Source organism: Aspergillus mulundensis (genome assembly GCF_003369625.1).
Source record: "Aspergillus mulundensis strain DSM 5745 chromosome Unknown scaffold_5, whole genome shotgun sequence".
NCBI classification, from domain to species: domain Eukaryota; kingdom Fungi; phylum Ascomycota; class Eurotiomycetes; order Eurotiales; family Aspergillaceae; genus Aspergillus; species Aspergillus mulundensis.
In genome coordinates this window covers 2185202-2207867 of record NW_020797893.1, presented here as the reverse complement: position 1 = coordinate 2207867, position 22666 = coordinate 2185202, and the positions used below count along the sequence as shown (strand labels likewise).

General features: G+C 50.3%; 9 protein-coding genes across 9 annotated transcripts; 7 read left to right on the top strand and 2 right to left on the bottom strand.

Moving 5' to 3' along the window:
* Positions 1 to 29: 29 nt before the first annotated feature.
* DSM5745_05994 (uncharacterized protein) lies at positions 30 to 1528 on the top strand (the record flags this gene model as incomplete). Its single annotated transcript, XM_026748010.1, has 4 exons — positions 30 to 291; positions 356 to 384; positions 434 to 1132; positions 1235 to 1528. The coding sequence occupies 4 exons, from the start codon at positions 30 to 32 to the stop codon at positions 1526 to 1528; spliced, it is 1284 nt and encodes a 427-aa protein (XP_026603842.1).
* A 407-nt stretch (positions 1529 to 1935) lies between these two features.
* Positions 1936 to 3291, top strand: DSM5745_05993 (uncharacterized protein; the record flags this gene model as incomplete). The annotated part of the gene is made up of 1 exon (XM_026748009.1): positions 1936 to 3291. One exon carries the CDS (start codon positions 1936 to 1938, stop codon positions 3289 to 3291), a length of 1356 nt encoding a protein of 451 aa, XP_026603841.1.
* Positions 3292 to 5157: 1866 nt separating this feature from the next.
* DSM5745_05992 (putative High affinity methionine permease) lies at positions 5158 to 6986 on the top strand (the record flags this gene model as incomplete). Its single annotated transcript, XM_026748008.1, has 4 exons — positions 5158 to 5656; positions 5716 to 6052; positions 6106 to 6327; positions 6389 to 6986. The coding sequence occupies 4 exons, from the start codon at positions 5158 to 5160 to the stop codon at positions 6984 to 6986; spliced, it is 1656 nt and encodes a 551-aa protein (XP_026603840.1).
* An 880-nt stretch (positions 6987 to 7866) lies between these two features.
* DSM5745_05991 (putative proline permease) lies at positions 7867 to 9565 on the top strand (the record flags this gene model as incomplete). Its single annotated transcript, XM_026748007.1, has 2 exons — positions 7867 to 8213; positions 8260 to 9565. The coding sequence occupies 2 exons, from the start codon at positions 7867 to 7869 to the stop codon at positions 9563 to 9565; spliced, it is 1653 nt and encodes a 550-aa protein (XP_026603839.1).
* Positions 9566 to 11749: 2184 nt separating this feature from the next.
* Positions 11750 to 13879, top strand: DSM5745_05990 (uncharacterized protein; the record flags this gene model as incomplete). Its single annotated transcript, XM_026748006.1, has 1 exon — positions 11750 to 13879. The coding sequence occupies one exon, from the start codon at positions 11750 to 11752 to the stop codon at positions 13877 to 13879; it is 2130 nt and encodes a 709-aa protein (XP_026603838.1).
* A 481-nt stretch (positions 13880 to 14360) lies between these two features.
* On the top strand, positions 14361 to 15851 carry DSM5745_05989 (putative MFS transporter; the record flags this gene model as incomplete). The annotated part of the gene is made up of 6 exons (XM_026748005.1): positions 14361 to 14533; positions 14583 to 15163; positions 15213 to 15405; positions 15451 to 15523; positions 15574 to 15628; positions 15682 to 15851. The coding sequence occupies 6 exons, from the start codon at positions 14361 to 14363 to the stop codon at positions 15849 to 15851; spliced, it is 1245 nt and encodes a 414-aa protein (XP_026603837.1).
* An 85-nt stretch (positions 15852 to 15936) lies between these two features.
* DSM5745_05988 (NUDIX hydrolase) lies at positions 15937 to 16981 on the bottom strand (the record flags this gene model as incomplete). The annotated part of the gene is made up of 2 exons (XM_026748004.1): positions 15937 to 16888; positions 16941 to 16981. 2 exons carry the CDS (start codon positions 16979 to 16981, stop codon positions 15937 to 15939), a joined length of 993 nt encoding a protein of 330 aa, XP_026603836.1.
* A 367-nt stretch (positions 16982 to 17348) lies between these two features.
* DSM5745_05987 (uncharacterized protein) lies at positions 17349 to 18677 on the bottom strand (the record flags this gene model as incomplete). Its single annotated transcript, XM_026748003.1, has 1 exon — positions 17349 to 18677. The coding sequence occupies one exon, from the start codon at positions 18675 to 18677 to the stop codon at positions 17349 to 17351; it is 1329 nt and encodes a 442-aa protein (XP_026603835.1).
* A 921-nt stretch (positions 18678 to 19598) lies between these two features.
* On the top strand, positions 19599 to 20726 carry DSM5745_05986 (uncharacterized protein; the record flags this gene model as incomplete). Its single annotated transcript, XM_026748002.1, has 1 exon — positions 19599 to 20726. The coding sequence occupies one exon, from the start codon at positions 19599 to 19601 to the stop codon at positions 20724 to 20726; it is 1128 nt and encodes a 375-aa protein (XP_026603834.1).
* Between the last annotated feature and the right edge of the window lie 1940 nt (positions 20727 to 22666).

Below are 22666 nucleotides of genomic sequence, written 5' to 3'. Positions count from 1 at the left end.
GACAATCCCCAACATCATTCGCAACTATCATGACAGGACGCAGACATGACTCGACCCGCGGATGGGGCAGAGGCAGAGGGGGCTGGGATCGTCCAAGGGGTTCAACCATCTCAGTCGTGACAGAGCCGCCTGCGCCAGCCGTGGGACAACTATTGGCGACAATTCGCAGAAGCGAACTGAACCCGTCCTCAACCTCATCATGCGTCCAGAAAGCGGCGAAGATTACCGAAGCCAAGTTGGTAGGGTCTTACAACTGGCTTAACCGGAAGAGCCCAACAATCCTTGTTCCAGGTAAGCGCAACTCCCTGAAATGACATCAACCCAGCGACATCATGCTTACGATGACACGCCGCAGGCTCTCCTCCAGCCTGGACTCCGGCTGCAGTAACCGGCAAGTTACCCCAGGATAGCGGCACGTATTTTCCGCGACCAGAACGCAGCACGATATGCCGACCATGTCTTTCAGCCTGCACTAGAGGCAATCCTCAAGCAGGACTCTACGTACGATTTCAACAAGATCGATGTTGTAGCATGCGGTAGTACTCTCGGTAACCTTCGTCGATTCATCGCGGAGCCCGGCAAAGCGTTCAGGATTGTGGTTGAAGCGATTGGTTCGGCTGTCTTCCTGGTGCGACGTGAAAATTCGCCAACGCAGGCCATCCCAGACGTTCGTGGGTACGGGCATACCTTTCCAGAGGCAAACACTACCTGGAATTCTGAAGTCAAAGGGTCGGAGTCGCATCAGAGAGTCCTCCAGTATAAGTTCGCCGGCTTATCTTGCCTCGTCCGTTACGAGGGCGATGGGTATCTCCCGAACCTCTACCAGCCACCCGATTCCCGTCAAGAATTTGCGGCGACTACTCCTGATAATTTGCTCGCGCCGCTTGAAGAGACCACAGTGAGTTCAGTCCGGTCTGAAGTGGGAAAGCCCCTTACCACTGAGACCGGAGGAGTTGTGATCCCGCAGTCGGCCATGTTCGATCTGAAAACCAGAACCGTGATGAAACAATACTCCGAGGTTCTGAACGGCGAGCTTCCCCGACTATGGCTCGCTCAAATTCCGAACTTTGTCATCGGCTTCCACAAGTACGGTGTGTTTGAGGATGTGCGCGTCGAAGATGTCCGTGATGAGGTACGGCAGTGGGAGGCAGATCATGAAGGGGAACTGCGACAACTTTCGACGCTTCTGGAACTCCTGATTGCGTTCGCCCATGGCCAGCCTGATGGCAGATAGGAAGTTGTGTTCGAAGGCTCAGACGGCAACGGTGAGTTGGAACTGAGAGAGGTCGGAGGCGAGGTCAATTGCTGTATTTCGGATTCAATCAAGACACGCTTGACGGTGGGAGAAGCAAATTCAGAGGACAGGAAGGACGAAGAAAGTTCAAATGAAGAAAGCGATGATGGATGGGAGGAGCGATGGAAGGAGCGGGACCAAGACTCGGACTTTGGTGGTGACTCGGGCTCTGAGAAGGATTTCACGGCCTGCTCCGCGAGCTCCTGTGGCTACTGCGGCCGTTGCGGATATTGAGGCCTTTTCCATCTACCATTGTTCCAATCTTGAAGGTTTTGTTGCACCTTACTGTTAGCATCTCTTCCTTTTCTACTCGTGTCAATGAATTTATCTAGTTCACCAATGCTTCATGCAAGATGTCTACAACTTTACCATACTTTGGACCTCCGTTTTTAGTAGACGACGGAAATGATTTCAGCCGGGGCAAGGCCAATAACAATGAATGACGAATTTTCACCAAGTAGGAGCCATAGTAATCTAGTCAGCATTGATTCGAACCTTTTCCCCTTATCTAACCCTCGCAGTATTTCAGGAAGATGAATGCGATGTGAGGGGTGCCATGCCTCTTGGCTTGAACTTGGCCATACCAGCAGAGTTCTTCGTCTCTCACAGACCTCTTCCTTCTTCAAGACACCCATCCCAACATGTCCTCTCACGATGAAAACGAGGACAAACGCGCCTCGGAGTTTAACCCAGAACTGTGTGCCACATTGTACAACCGTATCATTCAGATCGGATTCAAGGGCAGTAAATTGGAGGAACAAGGCGATCGCATAATAACCAGTTGGTTTGAAGGATTCAAGAACGACCCCGCCTTGCAAGAATGCCGAAATCTATTCCCAGCGCCTCTCGTTACCTTTCTCGAACAAGCGAACGTCATTGTTGATAAAGAGGGTCGTCCACGGGTTCCGGACGCCCTGCTCCACCATGTCGAGGTTTTAGCGACACCAGGTGATATGCTAATAATCGACCAGTATTCTGCCTTCACCGAGAAGGACGAGTGTATCATTCTCATGAGAAACAACGTTTTCGGCGAGTACGACTGCGCTGGCGTGGTAATGGACTTGCAGGACCTATCAGTCTGCTATCGACTTGATGCACACGACGTCAATGTCTCGGACCCTGAAAGCCCGGGAACAACATGGTACATGCTGGAAGAGTTCTTGGACCACTGGCTGTTTATTATAGAAGTTGAGAAGTACAAGGCTGTTGTTCCCGGGACCGAGAAATGTAACCCCTCGGGCTCGCTCGTCCAGCGCTGGGATGTTGCTCCCTGGAACCCCTTCATTCTGAGACAATCTCTTGATGCTTGGAACTCACTCGTCGAAGCCATCTCAGCCAGACTTCCAGAGCAGTGTCACCATCAAGCTCCCCCACAAGTAATAGCCGATGACTTTCTTCCAGAAGAAATCAAAGGGTTCCCGCGCGCATTCCTCCAAGCAGCGTCTAAGCCGCCGTTCAAGTTCATCGCTCCAGGGTTGACAATCTATAACCCAAACGCACCGCCCCATCTGCCCTACCGGGATCCTCAAACTATGCGCTACGACACTCCAAATTTCGATATGCGTTATAAGTGGGTACCGGATGACGCGAATGCTCTGATCCTTTTCCCAGCGGAGGGGCACCTGGATGCAGAGGCAGGCCTATGGATAGCCCCCGATGAGGGCTGGGCAGATACCGTTAGGCTAGCCTTGCCTTACAGCATCGAATCATATCCGGATAGCGAAGGAAAACGCGTCAAGCACAGACAGCCGACGTACGGAAGCAAGTTGTGGCAGCATGGCGAGTGCCCCTTCTTCATTCAGCACTCTACCCGTCTTTCGACCATGTTGCACCGGTGGAGAAAGCTTGTCGAGGACGGCATTTGGACGGTGGATGAGCATGGCGTGCAAGGTGGGATTGAGTTTTATCGGCAAGCCGAAGACCCAGCAAAGGCAGACTGGTTCTGCTTGAGGGATGTTTGTTTTGATTGGGATGAGATTTACATTGCGTTGGATTAATGAAGTCACTGTCAAGCAGTACATCCTGCTCAACATCCAAAATATCGTGGCAATGTTATAGCTTGAACGGATTTTCCGATATGCCAGTATATAACCCAGCCTGCTTCCAGTTTATGACTTGATTGTTATTTCTAAATAATGCTTCTCGCCTCAACAATGGTCTCGATCCTGTAGAGGAGAAGGTTATTGAGTGCGAAACATATTCTGTAGCAGAATGCAATTTCGCGGGGGCTACATTATTATTGACTGATTTATATTGTGTACAAAGCCTTGTAATATGCCCAAAGACATCTTCATGGTTGACAGTCCTTAGCCAACTCACATTAATCGAAGTGCTCCGTCCCCGCGTTCCCATCTCCTAAGCCAGAAGACAGGAAAACGGACTTGTCATACCTTTCTTCTCAAGGCGCCAACTCTACGTTTGGTGCTCGCTACTGTCAGCCCAGTCGGACTTTCTCCAGCTTCGCCGTGATTCCTTCCGACAACACAAACGCAACCCCGCAATAGTCGATCTCCCCCATGAGCTGCTCCGCCAGGTAATCAGGTTTGCGATACTCTTTGTCAATGGATGGCTTTTGCCTCCACGAGGAAGCGCATCAGTGTCGTCTGGAGCGAGAGCGCCAAAATATTTGTGCTGAAGCGGCGTGGAACCGAAATCGTGAGCTTTTACAATGGCTTGATGGGTACCCCTCGTTGCTTTCGACGCTGATTCCTGGAATCCCTAGGTAATCGAAGCTCTCTTTCTAGCGTCGAGTTACGAATCGCCTACGACGGGGGTAGACGTCATTTGATTCTGCTCCATCTTTACGGTACTCGACGCGAAGTCTCAATAGCTCCTCACACTGAAAGAGGGGTGCCTACTCAAGCTGGCTAAGATTTACCGTCAGACGAAGGATATACCTGCTATAGTCCGAGCCAGACCCGGTCCCTTATCAAAGGCACGAAGGATTTAGTCGAGCAATTGCCCCAAGCAGTAACACTACCCAGCACCAAGTCAAGACAATAACGACACCCCGAACGGGTAATGTGCCAGTTGCAGCCCCCGAAGATACAATCTGCACCAGATTTACAACCCTCTCTTCACCTTTGCCAACTACGTTAGCTAAAGATTGTCGAGTGCTATTCTGCTGCATCGATCTCCATCGTCGGGTCGATTTCCCTTCGGTATATGCGGGCATATGGCAATTGTGGAGTGAGTGACGCAGTGGAGGACGATGTTAGGTGCGACGACCAGGTTTTCCATATCTGCTACCCGGATGCATTTCTATGCTCTCAATTTATCCTATCCAATCCCTGCGGCCGTCAATGAGTTCTTTATGTTCCGAGAAGCGCGTATTATCAGAGACGTTCAGCCATCAGTCGTGACCGAGGGCACAACAGCTTTGAGAACAGGGAACGCCAGGCATGAGACTAGGCGATTAAAGCCGAGGCGCATTTGGACCATGACGGAGGTAAGCTCCCAGAATATACTCATCTATGTACACTCGCACCCTATAGATTTGGGTGGGGTCGAGCACGTAAGTGCCTCGTACTTATGGCACCTCGCTATAGAACAACCTGATTATACACGATACATTCGTCTACATCTCTCCCTTTCGACAGAGATTCGATTCATCACTGTCATCGACAGACCATACCACAGCAATGGCACCAAGAAGTCCAGAGTTCACCCTTCGCTTCGCACCTCAAGAACATCGCTGCCTGCGCGCTTGAGCCTATCTCCAACCAATGCAATCACGCCATCATAGTGCTAATGACCATCAACAGCGCTAAGTTGGAGTCACTATAAATTCTTATCTTCGAAACCTGGTCGATCGCCACAGTCAAGCTTCGACAAGCTTTTTTTTCGCACCTTGGCATTTGAAGATGGTGTACGAGACGAGCAAGGACACCGAGTTGAGTATCTCTCCTCACTACGGGACTGGAAATGAGAACATGGAATCAAAAGTAAGCTCAGCACGAGTTGGCGAGCTGGGCTTCGAGGAGTATACCCAAGGAGGCCTCGGTCGGCATCTGGGTGTTTTCTCGACGATTCTCCTCATGTTCGTCTTCCTACCCATATCCCTCTTACTATCTACGAATGGCGACTTACCAAATTCTCTTAGTGTCGGCCGTATCATCGGCACGGGGATCTTCTCAACACCATCCTCAATCACCAGCAGCGCAGGCAGCGTCGGCGCGGCATTACTCCTCTGGGTTCTCGGTCTTCTCCTTGCTGGCTCGGGTCTAGCAGTATGGCTGGAACTGGGGTGCATGATCCCTAGAAGTGGAGGCGAAAAGGTCTACCTGGAGGCCGCGTACCGTCGACCGAAACTACTAATTACTGTCGTCTTTGCCGTACAAGCCGTTGCACTAGGCTTTACAGGTACATTCATCCTCCCTGCAAAATGCAGCTTATGGTATGACGCAGCTAACTCAAATCAGCCTCCGGATGCATCGTTTTTGCTTCGAACATGGTCGTCGCATCTGGCAAAGAGGCGACCGAGTGGGAGGAGCGCGGCATAGCCATCGCAGTCATCAGCTTCATTACCCTTCTCCACGTCTTCCTCCCTAGCTGGGGTGTGCGCGGTATGAACGCGATTGGCGTGATGAAAGTCGTCCTCCTTCTATTCATTGTCGTCACCGGCTGGGTGGTGCTGAGCGGTCGTGTCCACAGCGTCCCTGATCCATATGCCAGTTTTCACAATTCCTTTGCTGGCTCGGCGACCTCGAGTAACCTTTACGCGACGGCGCTGTTCAAGGTCCTCAATTCCTTTGCCGGGTATGCCACAGCGCTCATGAACATGTACTATCGTATACTGACTGCATGTCTAGCTGGTCCAACGCGGCCTATGTACTTAATGAGATCCGCAATCCAGTGCAAACGCTCAAGGTCGCCGCTCCAACGGGTTTGGGTATTTGCGGTGTGCTCTATCTCCTCGCAAACGTTGCGTACTACGCCGCTGCTACCCCTGAGGAAATCGCCAACAGCGGGACCACGGTCGCATCTTACTTCATGGGAAAGGTGTTTGGAACAGCGGCCGAACGCGCTTTGAGGTAAATACTCTACTTACGCTACCTCTTCACCGGTCCCGTGCAGAGATACTGACCTGTTCAGTGTCCTCGTCGCGATATCCGCCTTCGGCAACGTCATGACGGTAACATTCGCCCAAGCCCGCGTAAACCAAGAACTCGCGAAGGAAGGCGTGATTCCCTTCCCGACATTCTGGGCCTCATCCTGGCCCTTCGGGTCACCCTCCGCTGGCCTGCTACTTCACTTCATCCCGTCGTTGATTGTCATCGTCGCGATCCCCTTCGGTGACGCCTACAACTTCATCCTCGATCTCGAAGGCTACCCCTCCTCAATCATCAATCTTCTCGTGGTTGCTGGTCTATTCTACCTCCGATACTCAGAACCGCAGCTCCCCCGCCCATTCAAGGTCTTCTGGCCTGTCGCTGTGTTCTTCATGGCCGGTCAGGCCTTCCAGGTTGTTGCGCCGTTTATCAGGCCACCCGGTGGCAAGGGGGATACGAGCCTGCCGTATTGGTTGTACCCAGTTGTAGGCATTGCGGTGCTTGCTGCGGGTGTCGTGTATTGGGCCGTTTGGCAGGTGGTGCTCCCTTGGCTTGGTGGGTATAGGCTTGTGCCTGAGCATGTAGTTCTCAACGATGGCACGACGGTGGCAGTTTACCGGAAGGTCATGAAAGTGGAATAGGGCATGACCGCCAATTTCTCTCTTTATCTTGCGTTGGGGCTATGCCAAGGACGATAATATGGCACGGATTACCGCGCAAGTGAGAGAAATATATATTTTACGCCTGTCCGCTCAATAGGCTCACACCAACTCATCAGCTTTGTTTACTTCCTTCCAGGCTGAATTCCGGACTTACTCAATTTATAGTCAATATCCAGATGTCTGTTCCAGCCCTGCCTCATGTGACACTGGTCGTCATATCATCTTGAATGCAAACCATGGTTTGATTCGAAATGGCCCCAATGAAATCGATCTCGTTCGATAAGCGTGTGGATACAGGATTGATACACTGAGGTTATTATTGCTAATCGATTTCCGCCACATGGAAAAATCCGGGGTTAGAATGACATACTCCGGACCATCCAGCGAACCATCGATCCCGTACAAACTGATAACCTTCTTTGTCCAAAGCAAAGCCAGAATCTTGAGGCTAAACTCAGAAGGGAAAGACAAGGAGAACTCCAGGCCAACCTTGAAGTTGGAGTAGACTACTCCGGTGTATGTCCGCGAGCACTATTCCACCCGAGTCAGCTGCTGATAAGGGCTTGTGCTTTGGATGGCGGCGGTGTCACGCCTTCTGATAACGATCCCGCCCAGCGCTTGCCCGTATCACTTGGCATCGCCATCTCTTTCCTGCTTGGGTAAGCTCCGTTCGCCCCAGCCCCGGGCCCGAGACGGCCGACCCCAGGCTGCCCTTGATAGCGCTTATCTCGACGCCACAGAGAGACCATATCGATTACCTACGCCCTGCACGAGCATATCAGGCTTATCAGCCCTGTGACCCTGTTTAGGGTTCTTATAAGGTCGCGGTCCTCCTCGTCTAGTCTTCAACAAACCAACTATGGACGGCATTATGGAGAAAAAGACACCCTCGGTTGATGACGCCCCTATCACCACTGCCGAGGGCACCATGGCCCCTCACGGCACGACTAAGCGCGGCCTGTCTTCTCGTCATTTACAGCTCATGGCAATTGGAGGGGCAATTGGAACGGGTCTCTTCGTTGGTATTGGAGAATACCTGCGCGACTGTGGGCCACTTTCTGTCGTTCTGGGGTACCTGTTCTATGGACTACTGTTCATCTGGCCGTGCTATCTATGCGTGGGGGAGATGTGCACATATCTGCCCATTCGAGGCTCAATATTCGAACTGGCCGGTCGATACGTTGATCCTGCTTTTGCATTTGCCATGTAAGTCTCCCATCATACTGCTCTTAATCGCCAACTAACCGTTCAGGGGCTGGGTGTACTTTTACGCCTGCGTGATGTTAGTCTGCGTCGAATACTCGGCCGTCGCAACGGTCATACAATACTGGAACACCGACGTCAACCCAGCCGTCTGGATCGCCATGGCCATGGTCGTCTGCATCATCCTCAATGTCGTCGCAGTCGAATGGTACGGTGAAAGCGAGTTCATCATGTCCTCCACCAAAGTCCTCCTCCTGATCGGCCTCGTTTTCCTCACCTTCATCACCATGGTCGGCGGCAACCCCAAGCACGACGTCTACGGCTTCCGTAACTGGACGGACGGCGTGATGTTCGAGTACTATACTACCGGCAACACGGGTCGCTTCCTTGGCCTGTTCAAAGTGATGGTCTATGCCGCGTTCTCCCTACCTGGCCCTGATATGCCCGCCCTTGCCGCCGGAGAAATCCAGAACCCTCGCTACACCATCCCGCGCGTAGTCAAGATGACGTTCTGGCGTATCGTCGGCTTCTACATCATTGGAACCATCGCCGTCAGCACCATCTGCAACCCCAAAGACCCCCGTCTCATCGGCGCCCTTACTGACGGCTCCGCGGGATCCGCTGCCTCGCCATGGGTCATCGGAATCGAGAACCTGAACATCCGCGGCCTACCAGACCTCATCAACGCCCTGATCATGCTCTCCGGCTGGTCCTGCGGCAACGCCTACGTCTACGTCTCCAGCCGCACACTCTACTCCCTCGCAAAAGACAACCAGGCCCCGCGCTTCCTACTCAAATGCACAAAGTCCGGCGTGCCAATCTACTGCGTCCTCGTCGTATCCCTAATCACCTGCGTCACCTTCCTAGCATCCACAAACTCCACCGTCACCGTGTTCAACTGGTTCATCGACCTAACCACCTCCGGCCTCATCGTAACATACACCTGCATGGTCGCCGTCTTCCTCTTCTGGTACCGCGCCCTCCGCGCCCAGGGCATCGACCGAATGACGTACCTCCACTGGACCGCGCCGCTAATGCCCTACTGGGCAATCCTGGCCTTCGTCATCGGATGCGCGGTGACGATCTTCAACGGCTTCACTGTGTTCTCGCCCTGGAGCACGCAGGGTTTCATCACGAGCTACTTCGCCATTGGGTTCTTCATCGTCATGTTTGCGTTCTGGAAGGTCTGGCATCGCACGAGTTTTGTCAAGCCCGCAGAGGCGGATATTGTTTCTGGCAAGGCGGAAGTTGACGCTGAGTGTAGGGTTTGGGAGGATGGGGGTGTTGAGGAGCGGAGGAGGGCGGAGTTGGCTCAGATGCATTGGGCTAGGAGGTGGTGGGAGAAGATGTGGTGATTTCGTTCCCTTTGCCTTTGTTTTATTAGCGAATGTGTTTTGCTTTACATCGGGTTCTGTTATACCCATTTGGTCATATATACTCGTGTTTGTTACATTGAGACTCCCACGGAAGGGACATCAACTATCAACATCCCAATATCACTGATGGTCATTACCGCAGGTAAATTAAGCTAAAATGACATCAAGGCAAGGAAAGGGAAGAAACGAAAAGTGTGGAGGACAAAAACTTTCGCCCGATGAGGGGCTCGAACCCTCGACTTTGAGGTCACCGAGTTTTCTGCCGGCAGAATTGCTGCGACAAAAGGCAGGCGGTAAAAGCCACACGCTCTAGCCAACTGAGCTAACCGGGCGATGATTTCATATTGGCATATTCTTTTAAGTCTGATGACACTTGTTGGTAATCATAAAACCTTTTTGTATACAATGTGCTTGCGTGAACTTTAACTTAGTAATGTTGTAGAAGGGCCTCCAGCAAGACCCCTTTTTAGTATTTGTTTAGGTTAGAGAGTCCAACAATCTGGGCGAATTTGTTCTACCAGTTGTCACACCCACTCGCATCTAACAAATGAACCACGGACTAAGACATTATCTCTACAGCTCTGCACCAATTTGTGCAAACTATGTTAACTGCCTAGCTTGCCCAATTCCTGTACGGTATTGGACACGCATGATCTGAAAGCAGAGACATGCTTGCCATGATAGTATATTCAAGAAGGTTGGTACCATACATCAGAGAGAACGTTGTGATGTGTGCAGGTCCAGGATCTTGAATAACAGCCCTCTCATGATTAATTCCCAAAGGCACTAGAGGAGTAAAGGATCGTTTGCGGGTTTGCGGGTTTGCAGCTGGCAGGATTGATAAGGATACCTAATATCTAACCCGGCCTAATGCTCCGGAACCTCGCTCCGCAACCTCGCTCCTGATTTGGAACGACATACCAGTTCCAGAGCCGGCGAGAACGAAGTCCTGGTAAAGCTGACGCGCACTGGACTTTGGTAAGGCTCTAGCCCTGGGAGGTACTATGGATCTAGCGACTTTAGCACCAACTCAACTCACATTGTCACAACAGCCACTCACTGGGCATCCGCGTCGGCGTGAGATGGCTGCACAGCGCATGCAGCACCGGCTCGCAGCAAGTTAATATACGAGGTAACACACCTAAATGACACTAAATGGCAGATATCTCTATAGAGCTAAAAGACAAATAAATGGCAAGTAGGTGGTTGGAGAAGAGAAGAAGGAAGGAGCGAGCAGGCTGGTATTTATACCCGGGTCCGCTGTCTTGATTACCAATTCTTGTTGCCTGCATTACCAATTCCTGTTGCGGACGTGTGTTCCGCAGTTCTTCTTGTTTCCGTGTGCCTGAACTGAAGTGCTTGAGTAAGCTGAACCTTGACAGTCTATGACGCATACGCTTGGGACTTTACAGCAGTATGCCCTTGCCGATGCGCGCTTCCCCACAAAGATTCCAGACGCCGTCCCCGATACCATTGGTGTACTGCTCCTCTGCGCGGGATTCACGATGGCCGGGGCTCTAAGTAAACTCGAGAATATACTGATCGAGGGAGATTTCCTCGTAATCTCCGGCACTGGCTGAGGACTCGGGCAAATGGGCGTGCAGATCGCGGCGAGGACTGCCGCAGAATGAGATGGATCTCCCGATTTCTGCGAGGGTGGTTGCGGCGAGAGGTACAGTTTTATTTCTTTGCTCGGTGGTGTTGTGATGGTGAAAGCCCTAACCTGTGGCCATGCGGACTCAACAGGATGGATAGAGAGGGCAACAGTCTAAGAGATTTATTTGTGTCTTAGCTGAGTATCGCTAGATACCTTAAGCTAAGATATAGACCTTGGACGATACCGTGACGAAACAGTGCTTCTTCACAACAGCACAAATGCTGCCCCAACCTGAGGGTCCTTCCCAGGGTCTCCGGGCAGATGATCCACTGCCCAAAGTAATTAGCCCGAGACCCTGGCCAAGATCATAGAATACCTTGGATCCCTGCAATCAGCTGCCTATACGCAGTGTCTAAGCTTATTGAATGCGTGCGGGGTCGCGCGGAGTAAGGATCGGTTAAATGGTCGGTATAATGCAGGCCGGGCAACAATGTATAAGGCCCATCGGAATCACACGCTCTGGACCCAGTGGCCTTGCTTTGATGATAGCCCATACTCCTTTCACCATGCTTTCCGAAGCCTCTTTGCTCATTGCTGCCTGCATTTGTACCGCCAATGCAACGCAATACCTGCAATCGCGCTCCTTTCGCATCGGCGTGGACACCGACACCGGAGCTTTGCTTTCCATCGTGCATCCCAAGGACAATGCATCCATGAGCTGGATTAGCGGACCTGATAACACACCTTGGCAACCTCTCGGAAGCAGATGGGGTCTGGGATGCGTCGACCTCGGCCCTCTCCATCGGAGTTTCTGGCAGAGGCCCGAGATCCGCGTCACTGATACTACAATGAGCGCAGCGTATACTCTGGATGGACTACAGATCGACGTCACAAGGACTGTCAAAAACGAAGACGACGTCATGGAGGAGTGCTTCGCCTTCACCAACACCGGCAACGAAAGCCTCACGTTGGACGCCGAGGGCGCTGAGTCTTTCGCCATCTACACGCCCTTCAACGACCATTATACATCGACAACCGATGTTCTTGAAAACAGAGCCCATGCACACGTCTGGGCAAACGGCGGCGCATCGTCGTGGGTAAAGCTCACGCGGATGGGTCTGCGAGGTCCGCACCTTGGTCTTGTTCTCACCGAGGGCGGGCTGCAGGGGTATAGCATTGAGGGAAGGAGTCGAGTGACCTTGTCAAATACCAGGGGTGTATTCCTACTTCATCCAAACATGCCTACTTTGGAGAGTGGAGAGACCCGCCGGGTCTGCTGGGAGATGTTTTGGCATGAGGACTGGGATGAGTTTTTTGAGGTGGCCATGCAGCGCTCTAGCCAGTTCTTGCATGTCGAGGCGGATAGATGGACTTCTGTTGCTGGTGAGGCTGTGAACTTGACTGTTTCAGGGCAGAGAGCGGATGAAGTGGTGTCTGATGGGCTTGATTTTGTTGCGGATGGCACTGCGTCATTCTCGACGTCACTCCAGACCGATGAGCCAGGGGAGCAGGAGATTACATTGACCATCGGCGAGGGAAAGAACCAGACCAATTCGACCATTGTCCTGAACGTCGTCCCAGACATCGACAAACTGATCGCAAACCGCGCCAAATTCATTGCGCAAAACCAGCAGCTGGGCACAGACTTCTCCGACCAGTCCAAGGCCGGCGCATACGCAGTCTACGACAACCAGATGGAAGACATCGTAACCTTCGAAACCTCCTCCGACCGAAACACCGGCCGTGAACGAGTCGGCATGGGCGTCCTCATCGCGCGATGGCTGCAAGAGAATCCAGACAACCCACAAATCGAAACCTCCCTCCGAACATACTACGACTACGTGACCAACAAGCTGCAAGAAGCAGACGGGTACGTCCGGTCCTGGCCTATCGGCGCTGCACGAGCAGACACCTCACTGCGCCTCTACAACTGGCCCTGGGTCATGCAGCTGCACCTCCAGATGGCGAAGCTGGGCGATCTACCAACAACAAGTCACGGAAATTCCACGGCCACACCAACCCAGCGCCTGCTTACTACAGTCGAGCGCTTCTATTCCGAACCCTCCGCAATCGACTACTACCCCATCAACCTCCCAATCCTGGAAAGCATCACCTACCTCCGCCAAACCGGCAACGAAGAGGCCGCCACCCGGTTACTGCACCTCTTCACGACACACGGCCAGCGCATCGCAGAGATCGGAGCCCATTACCCCTCCGCAGAAGTAAACTACGAACAATCGATCATCGCGCCGGCGACAATAATCCTCCTCGAACTCTACCTGTCCACAAACGAAACAAGCTGGCTGGACGCAGCCCACGGGCACTTCGCACGCCTGGAGGCATTCAGCGGGCGCCAGCCTGACTTCCACCTGCATGATATTGCGATCCGCCACTGGGACGGGTACTGGTTTGGCAAGGATCGATTGTGGGGGGATACGTTCCCGCATTACTGGAGTACACTGACCGGGATTGCGATGGGGTATTATGCCCTTGCGATCGGGGAGGAGGGGTACGCTGCTCGTGCGGAGGGGATCTTCAGGGGGAATCTGGTGCTTTTTGATCAGAGTGGACGCGGGTATAGTTCGTTTGTTTATCCGGTTACTGTTGATGGCCGGCCGGGGCATTATGCGGATCCGTATGCGAATGATCAGGATTGGGCGCTGGCGCATCTTTTGGCGATGAGGGCGTGGTTGTAGGTGTATAGGTGTATAAAGGGGACTTCGATCTCTCGCCGTTATGAGAATGTTGAGTTCGCCCAGATAGATTGCGTAGAGTATGTCATTCGACTATCTAGGTTAGCAAAGACAGCGCTTTAATCTAGATATGAACACCAGCAGCTTTGAAAAGTCTAGGAGGCAACTTAGACTGGATTATAATCAACATATCATAGGGTAGTCTGGGTAGATATAGCTGAGTTAGGGCACAAAGTGCTGGCGAACTTACCTATCCAACTGTCAGATCAGTGTCGAGCTTGGTGCACTTAGCATCAACCATGAACGATCACGCCCCGCAAAGTGGCTTACATGCCTAGACTAGCTAGCGTGCTGGGGGAGTTGCTGCTTGGGGAAGCTCTTGCCCCGGCATCCGGCCCGCTTCTCCAACCCCCCACGTTTTGATTCTTTTTATCCCATTGCTCATCCAAAAGACATCGAATATCGACTAATTCATCATCAAACCATGGAGCATCTCCAAGTTGAACAAGAACCACCAGCCCCTCGCCTTCTGCTCCTCAAGCTCATCAGCTCGGGCTTCTCGTTCTTCGTCGCGGGGCTGAACGATGGCAGTCTGGGCGCATTGATCCCTTACATCCGGCAGGAATATGCCATTGACACCAACATGGTTTCCATCGTGTGAGAACGCCCAACCGTATGCAGGGGGCGCCACTCGCTGATTTCATAGATACGGAACAACCTTCTTCGGCTGGTTCTTTGCCGCCCTGACCAATAGCTATCTAACCCAGTACTTCAACATCGGCATTTTACTGCTCCTCGGAGCAGCATTGCAAATCATCGCCCACGCGTTCCGCACCTGGGCACCCCCATTTCCACTCTTCGCGGTGACATTCTTCATCGCGGCCCTTGGCCAAGCATATCAGGATACCCATGCCAACAACTTCGTCGCGACCGTAAAAGGTGCCCATCGCTGGCTCGGCTTCATCCACGCAATGTACATGGGCGGGTGTCTAGTAGCGCCATTCGTCTCAACCGCAGTGGCGTCTTCGGGAGACCACTCGCACTGGGAACTCTTCTACACGACGCCGCTGGGCATGGGCGTGCTGAATCTCGTCCTGGTCTGGGTGGCCTTCCGCGAGTGGGCGACCATGAAGCAGTATGAGCAGAGCGAGGCATCTGATTCTGAGCCTGCGGTATCGCGACAACGCGGGGCCGCGACCGAGATGAAGAGGACGCTTGCTATGCCGGGGGTGTGGCTTGTAAGCTTGTATTTTTTCTTCTTTCTTGGGGCGGCTATTACGGCTGGGGGTATGTTCTTGCAACAAGATAGTACCAAGTGATGTGCTGACTCCGTTAGGATGGATTGTTGAGTACTTGGTGGATGTCCGCGATGGCGATCTCGACAAGATGGGATACGTCCCTGCCGGCTTCTATGGCGGCAGTTTCATCGGGCGCCTGCTGCTCGCTGAACCGACGTATCGATTTGGCGAGCGCCGGATGATCTCCATCTATGTTGTTCTCTGCTTGGCTTTGGAGCTGGTCTTTTGGCTGTACGAACACATTCAAGAATTACGGGTGTAAGCTAATCGGACCAGGGTCCCCGATATCATCACCGAAGCGGTCGCGATCAGTCTTCTAGGGCTCTTCTCTGGGCCGTTCTTTGCCACGGTAGGCTCGCTCGTCTCATTGCTCCCGAGGAGAGTCAACTAACGGCATAGGGCATATCTGTCGCGTCGAAGCTCTTCACCCCCGAGATCCGGTCGTCCGCGCTAGGTATGGGCTTGACCCAGGTACTTTAGTTGAAACTCAAGTTGACATCCATCCAGCATTCATCTTCCTCATGGGACAGATTGGAGGTGCCGTATTCCCAGCGGTGACCGGCATCATAGCTGCCCAGTCTGGAGTCAAGGTCTTGCAGCCGATGCTTGTTGGTTTACTCGGTGCAACTGGAGTGTCTTGGTTGATTATACCGAAACCTCGACTACACCACGACTAAGGGTCCGGCAGGTAGGACTAGACAAAGAAACGTGGTCGACATTGATTGAATTCAATAACTCTATATATCATCAGGAAGCAGCCACTTAATCCAAATCCAGCCTCCGATGCAGCCGACTGACAATCTCCGCATACCCAGCCTCATTCTCCGCCGTAACAACCCTCCGCCGAACCAAGAAGTCAATCACCGCAACCGCACTATTCAACTTGAACTCCCTGTTCCTCAGCGCACCCAGCACCTCCTCCACACTCCACAGATAGAACCCCTCAACCTCCCCGTCCCCAGGCACAGGAACAACCCCCGGCTCAAGACGCAGCGAATACACCCCCTCCACCTCCGGCTGCAGGAACCCCGGCCCCTCCGCCCGTGGAGCCTTAGCATGATAGTACGAAATCCGTATACTAGGCCTAATCCCACGCCGGACAATCTCCTCATCAAGACTCGCCTCCTCCACAGCCTCCCGTACAACCGCCTCAAGCGGGCAAGTCGAAAACCGCGTCTCCAGCCCCCCCGCAGCCGTATTATCCAGGAGCCCCGGATACGTCTGCTTCGTGCGCGACCGGCGCGCGATCCACAGGAGGAGTCCACGAGCCGGATCCTCAACGTAGCACGTTAACTGCACGCCGCTCGTGAGGATGCCGAAGATGGCGGACGCGCTGCGCTCGATCTCGAGCATGGTCCTTCCGGTCACTGGGTTCGCGATGGGGAAGGTCTCGTTTCGCCATGTTGTGCTGAGCTTGGAGAGGGCTGGGTGCGGGGATTTTGACATCTTTGCTGTTGTGGTCGACATTGTTGCTGTTAGGGCCGAGCTCCATTTCTCGTGGTCGAAATTAAACTTGTCTATTGTTTGGTTGTGACCGAGGGTTACTGTCTGGGCGTCGTGGTCAACGGCCCACCCGCAACTGCTGAAGTCGAAGGCGGATACGATGTCGTGCGGGACGTGGCCCAGTGTACATGCGGATCCGGCGACTTTGAAGGCGTAGTATTCTGCCAGGGTTGCTTTGTAGAACTCTGGATTGTCGGCTTGGTAGGGGAAGCTAGGCCGCGTTAGATACGTTGAAGTGAGGGCGCGGGGGAGCTGGAGCGTACTTGTCGCATTCTCTAACGATGTCGAGGAGGGTCTTTGGCATTTTGTACTGTCGTGTGGTATATGACTCTTCTTCTGGGTATATACTGGGTAAATGCACTCAAAGATATCTTCCAAGTTGAGGTTGCTGTTCTGATTCTATGGATGCGCGCGGATGGGCCGGATGAGAATGAGGCCAGATCATCCCGCGGAGTTGCCCCGGTGATCAGTGGCATTAAGCAAGATAAGAGATCCATTGCAGTAGCTGCGGAGAGAGTTCAATAATTAATATGCAAAACACAAACAATGCTAGTAAGTTGGTCCAACAATGTCCCCACCCTACGGTACTACCGTATAGGTACCGTAGGTGATGTGCCCCAGGGTGGTTAGGTTACTGTACCCGCGACACCGGGCCACAAGAGAGTGAAGCCCTAAGTCTCCCACCACATCCCATTCTCCCCCTCCCCACCCTCTCTCCAAAGCACCACCGCCGCCCCAAAGAGCTCCATAACCGCCAACAACGGATACTCAACACCGGGCTCCACAAGAATCCTATAAAGCTCCGGCGTGCTCAACCCCTCCGCCCTCAACGCCGCCGTCAACAAACCACACAGCTTCGCCATACTATGACCCCCGAGTCCCTCGATAACATCAAACGGCTCAAACCCGCTCGATTCAGCCCTGCCATCGAGGAATTCCCGTATCAGCGCCTTTTTGGTTGCGTCGGGATGATAAAGCCTGATTGCTGTCTTGCGGGACTCGTACTTTTGTGCGCGCGCTTGGTGCAGGTCCAGGTGTGTGCTTAGCAGGGCGAGTATGGACTCTTTGGATTGCTGGTGCATGGATTCGCGCACGGGCGGGAGGGAGAGGAAGTACGGTCCTGGGAGGAGGGAGAGGAGAGAGGCTTTTAGGGTTATTGTGTCGAGGTGCGAGAGGTGTTTTGGGACTGATGGTGGGTGGCTTTCTTGGAGCTTGATGTAGGAGGGGAGGGGGCCGGTGTCTGTGTCTGCATGGTGGTTAGAAGGCATTGTTGATGGAAGTATTGGGATGATTGAAACGGGTTGGTGGTTCTGACCTTGCATGACTCCGTCGGCGAAGTACTCGCGGTCGCCTTCGGGTAAAGGGGAAGGAGGGTCTTCCATCTCCCAGTGCACGGCCTGTGTGCCGTCACTCATGGGCTCATCCTCTTCAGAGTCGTCTTCATCAGCACATACTTTCTCCACGGTAATGTCACCCTCTTTGCTATCCCCTTTCACTTCATCCCAGCTGGCTGTGCCTGCACCATCTTCTTCACAGTCCTCGCATACGGCACATTCATCCCCAGTGTGTGCATGACCCTCGCTCTTCTCACTTCCCCCATCAGTATCGTTTCCATCTCGTTCTTCATCCTGTTTGCCCATCTCTGCATCAGACTCCTCGTCCTCTCCTCCCTCATCTTCTCCCATACCCTCAAACTCAGACCCAGGCTCCTCCAGCTCCGTCGACATAAACTCACCCCAATCCACCCTAACACCTTCCATACGATATTCAAACCACTGATACCTGGCACCACCACCATCTTGATTTGTCTGGTCATTCTTCTCCTCCTGAGTGCTCGGGATCTCGGTATCCAACTCCCCGTCCATGTTGGTATCCATCTCCATCTCCATCTCCGCCTCGTTCTCGACATTGCTCAACGAAGACGGCATCGCCTTTTCTCCAACGTTCTGCAATGTGGATAATCTCGACACAGGGTGGACAACGTTCGTTGTATATGGCATGGTGCTTGGTTCGCAGGCGTGGAATACGACGCGGGGGGTTGAAAAGATGGGTAGATGGCGATGGTTGCTGGGTCAAGTATAGGTGGTGAAGAGTAGAAAAATGAAAAAGGTTAGAGCACCAGGAAGATCAGACTCCTTAAACCGTTCATCGTCGGAAATGCATTCCTACCCGCTACGAGCTTACGATTCCCCGCGACGATATTGTGGTCTGGAAACTTTGGCCGTTCAGGCTGCAAGTTTCGGCAGGTAACAGTCTACTGCCTGGTAAATTTGCTCCGTCCTATGGATTACGATCCATTGTTAAACTTTTCCATGCCATTTACTTCTGCCTTTAATCTAGTAGAATGAATTTTCGACAGTGGGAAAGAAGCCCGCCTTGAGACCTGGAAGTTTAGCCCTAACTTCGAGCTCCGCTCCTAAACAGTGGACGGGTATGACTCGACGCAAGCCAGCCAACCCTGCTCACTTTTGAGAATTTTCTTAAGCGCAGAATATCGCAATTTATCCTCTAACTGCGCGAAATCGCCCAAACTACAACGTCCAAATGAAAATCACCGCGTCTGCCGGTCTCTTAATCATCCAATGCAAAGGGGCTGGAACAATGACGCAGCAGTGAAACGTACCCCTACCTGCCTCAACACGAATGTAAAGTGCTTGAAGCAGACGAACAGCTCATTGGAATAGCCAGCAGGGGTGTAATACGATCTCTTGGGCGGTACGTATCATGCACAAAGACCATGTGCTCGCCCTTTATACTCTGACACGCGCAGCGAAAGAGAATCCTGGAATCAGGAACAAAGCGATAGAGACCTATAAAAACAACAGCAGCCGTGTACCGGGAAACGTCGAAATCCATGGGAGCTGAGCAAGCAGCTCAAAAACGCGATCTGAATAAAAACAATACCAGCAACAACCACCACAATGTCCGCACACCTCAACCCCATCCAGAAATCCCGCCGCCACCACCGCGCCTCGTGCATCAGCTGCACCATCCACTGGACCCTCGCCCTGCGCCAACTCCTCACCGACCCAGCAAACTACTCCCCACTACGCTTCTGCCCAACATGCAAGCGACCGAACTACATCCGCCCAATCCCAACAGGAATACTCGCATCCAAAATCACCGAGATCCGCACAGCCCTGCAAACCTACGACGACACCCTCCACGACTCCATGGCCACCTCCATGTTTGCCGGCACCCTCACCTCGCGCCCCTTCACAAGCCTAGCGGGATTCATCCTCCCCAACGCACCCCCCTACAACATCCCCCCGCCGCTGATAAAAGACCACCCGGCGCTCCTGGCAAGAGCCTTCACCGGCACACAAGCCTCGATCGGGACCGGGCTCTTCGAGACAGAAGATGGACGGGTTGATCTAGGCACCGGGCCCGTGGAGAGCGTAAACCCGCATTTAATATTCATTGCGCGGCCGACGATGCCATTGCATTTATCGGGGAAGATCGGCCACGCGCCGCTCCTCCGCGCGATGAACGGGTTCCATGAGCCTGCGCGGATGCGCGAGACGCCTGGCGTGCGTGTCCCTGTTCCTCTGATGATGCCGCCTGATATCGCGCTCGATATGTACTGTCATCTTTATGAGAAGGTGCATGCGGAGAACTTGGATCGGGGCTATGGGGGTGCGCCGGCTGCAAAACGAGCGGTTGTGCAGGCGCGGGGCCAGGCTCAGCCTCAGGTGCAGATGCAGGTACAGGTTCCGGTTCAGACGCAGGTTCAGACGCAGGTTCAGACGCAGGTTCAGGTTCCGGTTCAGACGCACCTGCAGGCGAACCCACCTGTGAGGCGTGCGCAGATGACGCCCCGTCCGGGTTTCCGGCCGGGATTGGAGAGGTCTGTGAGTCCGGGTGTTGGTGGGCAGACCATGGGGTTTTATGGGGATGGGAGTGGGCATGTGGGTGTTCGGAATGGGACTATTCCGCAGGTTGTTGTTGTGACGCCGCAGGGGGTGAGGATTGGGATGCCGATGCATCCTGTTCAGGCGAAGGGGCTGGGGCAGGGGCAGGGATGGGGGCGAGGTCAACGGCGGCAGTAGGTATAAGCCTGAAAGTTCAGTCCACCAATTATCCTAGACATGATGTCAGCCAAAGGTGGAGTTTGGTGGAGTTCTTATTTGTTAACGCCTCCACATGCCGTGTTAGTATAGAAAAGTAAGGCGCTTAACGCCTTATTATTTTAGTAAAAAAATTAGGCCACTAATAAGTTTTTAAAGGCTTAAAATATTTATATAAACCCCTAGGTAGCTTTAGCTTTTAATAAATAACTTACTTTTTTTTTTATTTTTTTTATAGTATTTAATTAATAGCTTTACTAGTTAGTATAATATATAAAGGGCCTTATAATTATAAGCCTAAATACTAACTTAATAATTTAGCTTATTAAATTCTTACCTTTTTTAAATATTTTAAAGTTATTTATACCTTTAAGTATATGTTTTAAAGCTATACCAAGCCTTTTTGTAATTAATTACCTTTTTTATTAAATTAAAATAAATATTAATTAATTTTTAACTCCTATACTTAACTTAAAAGTTATTATAATTTTTATTAATAATATTATAAGCATAAAAGTTATTCTTAAGTCCAGGGATAACTAGCTAGCTTAATATAATTAAATTTTTTATTTTACTTAAATAATAAAAGTTTAGGAGTTTTTTAATTTAAATATTTTTTAAAAAAAAAAAAAATCCCTTTTTTTTTTAAGTTGCCTCCTAAAAATATAATTAAAAAGGTATTTAAAATATATAATAAATACTAGCTTAATACTAAGTACTATTATATTAAAGTTTAGGAAATAAATAAAGCTATTTAAAAAATTATTACTATTTTTATTTAATAACTTATTAAAAATAAACTTATTATAAAAATTTTAGCTAAATTAAAGTAATAGTTTACTTTAACTAATTTTAAAACTAAATTAAAGGTATTTAGCAACTATTTTATAGCCTTAAATACTTTAATTTAATAAAATAAAATTAATAATTAACTTTAAAACTATAAGAACGCCTACTAAAAGATTAAATATCTTAATTAACCTAAATTAAAAAATAAAATAGCTAATATAACCTTCCTATAAATAATTAGTAAGTATTTAAACTTTTATATAAAATAAAATACTAACTAATTAAACTAGAAAGGTACTAATTTAATTTCTTACCTTTAGTTTATATTTAAATATTAATAATATTTTTTATAACTAATAGCTTTTTTAAGAACTTTGCTGGAGTAATGGCCTTTATAACTTTTAATAAAAAATTAAATATTTTTTTTAAAATAGCACTAATTAATAACAAGCCTTTTTATTTATATAGCTATTTTTAAGTAGTAAAGTAATATTAGCACTTTATATAATTATATAAAAAGCTATAATATAAACCTAAAAAAAATATAAATAAAAAGGTTAATAAAGCTTTTAACAAAAATAATAAATATAGCAAGAAACTTTAAAAAATAAGGGCTAAGAATAAATAAATTTTTAAAAATAAAAAAAAGTTAAAAAAAAAGCTTAAAAAGCTTTCCCAGCTACTTAGGCTATGGTAAAAAAAAATATTATAATTACGCGCTTATTATAAGTATTTAAAGTAATTTAATACTTTAAAATACCTTTATTTTTAATACTAGTGCCTTTATTTATATTTATAATAATTTTAGCTATTTTACCTTTTTTAATTAATTAAAAGAAGGTAATATTTAAGCAGGAAATATAATTATTATTATTTAAGGTATAAAATTAGTACTTTTTTATTCCAAGGCTTTAAATAGTAAAATAATACCTTTTACTTTTTGTAAAGTAGCCTTTATACCTAGCTTTTATATTAATATTTTAATAGCTAGGCCTTTTAAAAAGGCTAAATATTTTTAAAATTTTAATACTTTAATTACTAAAAATAGTAAACTAGTATTTTATCTTAAAAATTACTTATTTAGCCTTTAAATAATTAAGTTTAAAAAGAACTTAAAGCAAGAAAAGACTAAT